At 51.4% G+C, this 7,378-nt stretch overlaps 1 protein-coding gene across 6 annotated transcripts; it reads right to left on the bottom strand.

Annotated features, from left to right (window-relative positions):
• Positions 1-2,668: 2,668 nt before the first annotated feature.
• On the bottom strand, positions 2,669-6,693 carry Asgr1 (asialoglycoprotein receptor 1). 6 transcript variants are annotated; one of them, XM_039085168.2, is made up of 10 exons: positions 6,468-6,693; positions 6,124-6,196; positions 5,641-5,726; positions 4,524-4,640; positions 4,305-4,400; positions 4,152-4,223; positions 3,660-3,746; positions 3,399-3,550; positions 3,223-3,329; positions 2,669-3,088 (listed from the first exon to the last, which is right to left on the bottom strand). In XM_039085168.2, the coding sequence occupies exons 3-10, from the start codon at positions 5,705-5,707 to the stop codon at positions 2,932-2,934; spliced, it is 855 nt and encodes a 284-aa protein (XP_038941096.1). In that variant the 5' UTR covers positions 5,708-5,726; positions 6,124-6,196; positions 6,468-6,693; the 3' UTR covers positions 2,669-2,931. The 6 variants fall into 6 exon arrangements, with proteins under 6 accessions (XP_038941096.1, XP_008765991.1, NP_036635.1 ...); XM_008767769.4 differs by lacking the exon at positions 6,124-6,196 and having other exon boundaries at positions 5,616-5,726; positions 6,468-6,592; NM_012503.2 differs by lacking the exon at positions 6,124-6,196 and having other exon boundaries at positions 6,468-6,513.
• Between the last annotated feature and the right edge of the window lie 685 nt (positions 6,694-7,378).

The raw sequence follows: 7,378 nt of genomic DNA, 5'->3' as shown, positions 1-7,378 counted from the left end.
CCCCAGGCTGCAACTTTCTAATGCCCCCCCCATTTAATTTCCCTCCTTTGACCCCCAGGCTGCCTCCTTCAGCTCCTAAGAAACCACCTTCTAGTCAGACAGTAGTGGTGCACACCTTTAATCAGGAAGCAGAGGCAGGCAGATCTCTGAGTTGGAAGCCACACTGGTCTATAGAGCTGGTTCCAGGACAACTAGGCCTAAATAAAGAAACCCTGTCTCAAAAACCAAACCAACACCCACCACCACCACTAAAGAAAAAGGCTGAGCTGCCCCCCCCCAGAGAACTAAACTTGAGAGAATCAAGACCCAGATGAACATGACTTTCTCTCCTTGATTCTCCACCCCCCCCCCACCCTGGCGGGCGCCATGTACAACACTCACATGCCTCCAGCTGTATAACCCAGCTATCTCTGTCCTCTTGTGTCTTCTCTTTTGTGTCGGCTCTATTTTTTTTTCTTTTTTTTTTTTTTCGGGGCTGGGGATCGAACCCAGGACCTTGCACTTCCTAGGCAAGCGCTCTACCACTGAGCTAAATCCCCAACCCCTGGTGTCTTCTCTTTTAAACCCCGCTGAAAGTCTCAAAGCACATACCCCGCCCCAGCTCCATAACCCTCCTCAGTCTGCCTCACCCCAAATCTAAGTCACTGCATCCCCCTTCACATTCCAAAGCACAGATGATTTCAGATAATAAACAGAATTAAGGCAGTGTCTGGGGAGGGTTTTCTGACGAGAATGCTTTATGGATCAGAATGAGTATCCAGGCCGTTATCAGCTACAGAAATGCGCCTGACTCGAGGCTTGACTTACCTTTTCTTTCTACATCATAATGGTGGGGACACAGCATGCACATGGCTGCCCATACTTTGCATTTTGAATTTAGATCTTTTCCTGGGCAAGCAGTATGCCATTGTGACCCCTGTTCCAGTTTGTTTTTCTACTGCTGTCGCCAGTGACAAGTTGTCATCAAGAGAGACAACGATGACCTGTTTCACTGTGTAGAGTAACTCCTAATGGTCAGTAGATTAGATGTAAGTACCTGTGCCAGTCGGAAAGATGGCTGAGTCAGTAAAATGCTCGCCACAGAAGGCTTAGAACTGGAGTGTGGTCTCCAGCACCCGTGAAAAAAATATTAATAATGACCTAGGTACAGCATTATCTGACCACAATCCCAGCAACGGGGAGGGGGAAACTGAGGGACCCCTGGACTTGTTGGCCAGACAGTGTAGTCAGATTCAGCGAGGGGCTCGACCTCAAAGGCCTGGAGAATCATAAGGTAGAGAGTAATGGAGACCAACATCAACCTGTGGTCTCCACGCATCCCAACACACAAGCACACACACAACCTGCTTTTACGGCTTGCAACGAATCCATCAGATAAGAGTGCTCCGTGATAGACCATGAAGCATCTGCATGTTGCCACCATGGAGTTTCCCGTTAGTTACTGTTGAGGGGTTTTCTTTCTTTCTTTTTTTTATGGTTATGTAGATGGGGTTCATATTGTATGGTTATCTTTCAGTTCACATCTTTCACGTAAGTTCTTTAAGTTGTTGTTGTTTTTTTTTTTCTTCAAAGATTTATTTTACTTTTAATCTGTGAATGTGGGTATGTCTGCGTGAGTGTATGTGGGGCGCCTTCAGAAACCAGAGGTGTCAGAACCCCTCGATCTGGAGTTACAAGCTATTGAGGGCTGCCAAGCCGTTGGGGGCTGCCTGTTGTGGGTGCCAGGAATCCAACTTGGGACCTCTGGAAGAGCAATACACTTCCTTAACTGATTGGCCGTCCCTCTAGCCCTTCTAAATATCTTAAAAAGAATCCACATACAGCAACGTTACTTCAGAGCAAATGATAAGCATCATATACTGAAGTCAATCTACTTGTTGAGAGGCCTGCGTGGGCAGCGTCCCTAGCCACAGGCCCACAGGCGGCTACCTCAGGAAGGCAAGAAGAAGGGAAGACCGCTTGCTGCCTGTGGACATGGAAAGTTCCCCCCACCTGAAGAGACGAATGTTTCTGACAGTGTCTTTTCACATTTCCCAGTTAAGTTTTCCTCTGTGACTTCCTAGTTCCTCACAGTCCTGATACTGATTGCTGGTTATACATGTCCCAACTATCTCATCCAAGTCTGGCGCTTGTTTCGAATTTTAGATGTCAGATTTGCAGATCTTTTCTATAGAGAAAAATATTATATTCCTGTACTGTACTTATAAAAACTACATACGTATCCTGTCATTTATATATACTTGTTCAATGTATGCATATGCTTATATAAGTATATATTATATGGTATGATTTCTTGCAGGTGTCTGCGATCCCGGGCTGGGTATTCACCGCACTTATTCAGTCTATAAAGCAGTTGTGATGAGTGTGGCAGGCCAGTGTGTTCCATTCCAAGTCTCGGGAGCGCTCAGCACTGGGAGGCTGCAGTTCTCCGGTGGGCCTGCCCTCAGAGACAGAGGTCCAAATCATCCCATTTTCCAAATGGGACTTTAGGGAGGAATATTAACTCGTGCTGTTGGCTGTTGTACCTGTGCACAGCGAGGCCAGGCTGCTAGCAGGCTGCGCTATCCAAAGTCCACTCTGTTTTCACAGCGACGCTGCTGACCCGAGGCCTTCCTAATGTGAGCCAACCCAAGCCTAGTTCCTAACCCCCAGTGACCAGACAGCTCAGGAATGTTTATCTTCCTTCTTTTACTCTCAAAAACAAGTTGGCAGTAGTAAGCTGCACACTGCACAAAGTGTCATGGGTTCCAATAACCACCACCACCACCACCACCAGGCATCATACCACATTCCTCAAACACCATTCTTTACCAGCCCCTTAAAATCCTAGATGAAAGTTCCCAAAGATGGGGAGACCCTTGAGTAGGACCTCCCAACTCTAAGCCTCACAGCTCAAGGCACTCAGGAAATAAATCAGGGGAATGGAGGCTCCTAATTGGCCTTGCCCAACTCTGTCTCACAGACCCAGCGGTAGGGCCTCCTGCAGACGTCATCATTCCAGTGGCCATCGGTGGTGAAGTGGGCACAGTCTTCACCCCCTCCAAGCCCATGTCCGTACCAGTCATCTGGCTGCCCTGGTCTCCAGTTCCTAGAGACAGAAGACGGACGGCCATGAGTCCCAGGAAGCCAGACTCTCAGCCATGTCCCCAGCCTTGGGACACAGGCTGGGAGGTCAGGGGCCCCGGCCCAGGATGACAGGAGCTGCCACAGACACACACTCACTTGAAGCCTGTCTCATAGTCTGTCCCATCCACCCATTTCCAGGGTCCGTTCTGGTCAGTTAGGCCAATCCAAGTATTTAAGGGGCCCATGTGTTGCTGGACGAATCTCTGAGGAAGGAAGCAGAGTTGGTGACCTCTCTACACCTGGCATCCCAGAGGAACCCAGTGTGGCCTCACCTGCTCCTCCCAGGAAGTCACCACCACCAGGTGGGCGTTCTCCAGCTGGCAGTACTTGTCAGCTTCCGTCCAAGGCTTCACAGAGCTGGAGAACCAGTAGCAGCTGCCTTCATACTCCACCCAGTTGATGGGGCAGCAGATCCTTTCAGAGCCTGAGGTGGAGGACGAGGGGGGGGGGGTGTTCGGGGGGGGGTGAAGAGCTGAGTTGCTACCAGGGTGGGGGTGCTCAAGAAAGTAGGACTAGCATCCCCCACCTCTCACCATTGCCCCGAAGTGCGGCCATCTGGCAGCTCAAGCTTCGCACGTCAGACACTAACTGCTTTACATGCAGTAGCAATCTAGAGTGGTCTAGGGGGTGTGGGGGGAGCGCAGAGGCCAGGAGGGGAGAAGAGGGGAGGGAGAAGGAAGAAATTAGGTGAGTGTGAACACTAGGGAACAACCAATTATCACAGGCCCCCTGGCCAAAACTTTGATCTAGGCTGAGAGATTTGGCCCCGGTGTCAGATCCCTGCCCCCTGACCTCCCTCCCCCTTCTCTCTCATCCTCATTTCTCTCCCTTCCCTCTTTCTCCCTGTAACCTCTTCCCCCCTACCCCTCATTTCTCCTTCTCCCTCTCCTCCCTCCCTCTCCCCCTCTCTTCCCTTTCATCTCTCCCTTGCCCTCTCACCCTCACCTTTCCCTCTCATCTCTCCCTCCCCCCACCTCTCCCCTCCCTCCCTCTCCCCCCTCGTTTTCCTCCCCCACTACCCTCACCTTCCCTCAGATCCTCCTGATGTTTTTCCAGCTGTGACTCGACTAACTTCATCTTTCTTCCCACTCTCTCTCCTAGAGGATAAACATGTTCAAAGTTCTGACAATCCAACCACCCCTCGCCCAGACCCAGGCGCCAGACCCAGCCCCCCTCACCCTGGGTGGTCAGGGCCTTGACCTGGTCCTCAGTGCTCACGGTAAAGTTGCTGAAATTCTGCCTTAGAACCCGCAGATCTTCCCGGAGTTGGGAATCTGGGCAAGAGAGGATGTGGGTAGAGAAAAATAAGTTGGCTCTGTCTACCAACCACTACACCCAGCACTCCCTCACACACCCCAGAAGTTGCCCCCTTTCTCTTCCCAGTCCTGGCGACCCACTTTGGGATGTGATCACACAGACAACCACCAGCAGCAGGATGCTGAGGCCCAGGGAAAGCAGGAAGAGACGGAATCCAGAGCAGAGTCGCTGCAAGAGCCTTGGAGCGGGAGGTGGCCCTGCAAGACAGGGTGTCAGGAGTTCACGACCTGGGCCAATCTAAATCCCGAGTTACTAGGAAGAGCGCAAACTAAGCTCTCCAGCAGACTAAGAGGAACCGAATAAATTAAGAAATGTAGGCGGTGGGCAACCCTGCAGGACTTAAAGAAAGATAGAGAAGGGGCTTATCAGAAATGCAAAGCTTTGACCTGCCCTCGCACCAGCGAGGCCATGGGCCTCTGCTGCCACCCTGTGGCGTAATTTTGTCATTACAGTCGATGAACCGCGCCTGGGGAGTCACTGCTCCACCAAAGTGTGGGAAGGGTGGGTTTCTTCCTCTTTCCATGAATCCTGTGCGTCTTTGGTTGCATGCAGGGAGAAAAGGTGAGCCTCTCCCACCAAGGGAAAAAATGATACTCAGTCCTGTCGGTTGGCATTGCGGGCCTCCCCTGTTTCCTCCCCTGTCCCCCTTCCTGCATGAAAGCACACTGCCCACCTGGGATATCTTAAGAGCCCTGTATTTGTTTTTACACAACAGTCCCTGCTCAGAGGACAAAGAAGTAGGGAGAGCAGATGCTTCATCTTCCATCAGAGCTGAGACCCTCAGCCCCCTCTCCAAGGGTCCCTTAGGCCAAACTGATCCTGATTTCCCCCACCCCCACCCCCACATACACATTGTGGAAACTGAAGAAGAAACGGGGACTAACTTCAGAAGGGACTGACAATAAACTCATGTCCCCTACCTTCAGTACGCCCACACCTTGGATCCACCCACTGCCTGGGGTCTTGAGAAGTGGGTAACATTGGGAGGAAGCTTGGACACCTGTCACTGAGGACTCCAACGCTATGCCCTGTACCCAACTTCCCAGCAGGAGTGACTCAGCCACTGTTTTCTAAGTGTATGGGGCAGAACTGGGGATCTCCACAGGGAAACAGGAGCTGAGCTGGAGGGACAGAGTCATTGATGTTCTCCTCCAGAGGGGAGCACTCCTCACCTCGCTGAAAGGGAGCATCTCTCACCTCTCTGGAGTTGATGGTGGTCGTTCTCATTGTCCAAGTGCTGGAAATCTTGATAATCCTTTGTCATGATAGCACTGGGGCAGGACCTAGGACAGCCAAGTTTAGAGCTGAGGCTGGGGCTAACAGACTCTGAGCTGGAGGAAGCCTAAATCCCTTTTACATCTGACTAGGTGAACATGCCTTCCTTCTACCCTGCCCCCATCTGCTCCCAAGCCTGACATCCAAAGATCCATCCTATAGCTGGGCATGGTGAGACATGCTTTTAATCCCCATATTCAGGAAACTGAGGCTGGTGGATCTCTATGGGTTCAAGGCCAGCCTGGTCTACAGAGTGAGTTCCAGGCTAACCAAGGCTACATCCTGTCTAAGAGAAATCTACCCTCTTCCATTTACACATACTGCACATGTGAACTGCACATTCAGGACCCCTCCAGCCACTCTGTCCTGGCAGCCACCCATCCATTCTCCCCCTGCTGTACTTACTGAAGGTCCCTCAGCACCACGAAGAGCCCAGGCTAAGGAGGGGGCTGAAGCCTGAAGAACCAGGTGGACAGCCCTGGATAATGGGAGGGGAGGGGACAGGGTCCATCCAGGGCCCCTGTGTGTCTGAGCATGCTGAACCTGGCATCACCAACGCCAGGACTTTGGACCATAAACAGAGGAGGGAATAGACTTGGAACTGGGAAAGTACTGGGGAGGAAGGGAGGCATGGGTGAGTTCTATTCTATTTCTCAGAAAGGGGAGTCTACATACACACACACACACACACACACACACACACACACACACGCACGCACGCACGCACGCACACGCACAATATTCTTTACCTTTTTGTGGGTGAGACAGGTCTAAAAAGGCTGGGGTTCAGTTTGCTGTTTCCCCTCAGAGCCCTCCCCCTTTTGGTCCTGAATTTCCCAGAATATCCAAATATCCCTGAACAGGATCAGAGGCACCAGCTGATTCCCCGCTCTTGCCCAATCCTGCCCTGTGACCTCAGCATTATAATTGCAAGCTGCAGGTTCCTAGGGTCTCAGCTCCAGGCTCCTCAGCCCTAGCCTGACCAGTTCACTCTACCGTAGTCCTCCAAGCAGCACAGAGGTAACAGGAGGAGCAGTTCCCCCCTGGGACCAAGGCCAAGAAATCACTGATTCTTCTGTGTGCCCCAGGGCTTCAACCTTTCTCATCCCCAGAGAATAACACATTCTGCGGGCAAGAAAGCTGAGGCCCTGGAAGACAAAAGCTTGTCAGAGCCATACTGCACAGAAGAGTGCAGACTAAAACATGGGCAGTCCAACTCAGTGCCCTGTGTGCTGCACCTTGCTCAGAACAGGGTCCTTAGCTGCTCCACACACACCAGGTCCCTGAGTCCCCAGAGAGGCTTAAACATGGCCCCTCCCAGTCCTGAGAGCTTCAGAGAGGCCTGTCAGAACTCAGCCTCTAGCTTGGGACGAGAGCGATATTCAAAATATAACAGGCCCCCTGTGAGGTTCCAAAGTGAAAACAGTGCTCTGTGGATGTCTAGAGGCTGTGAGCTATTCAGGAAGGCACCGCTTACGTAAATCCAACAGCTTGGTGTCCTTGCTTGTCTGTGTCCTAAAAATCTTCATGTTTACATGTACTGGGCTTGCTGCCAACCATTTTGGTGAAAATTGGGCCATTAATTTAACACTCTCTGATTTTGCCACTTACGATCTAGTTTATCCTGGCAAACAAACAGGCACAGATCCAGTCTGAATAG

This window comes from Rattus norvegicus, chromosome 10, assembly GCF_036323735.1.
Source record: "Rattus norvegicus strain BN/NHsdMcwi chromosome 10, GRCr8, whole genome shotgun sequence".
Classification (NCBI taxonomy): Eukaryota; Metazoa; Chordata; class Mammalia; order Rodentia; family Muridae; genus Rattus; species Rattus norvegicus.
This window is presented reverse-complemented; position numbering and strand designations above follow the sequence as displayed.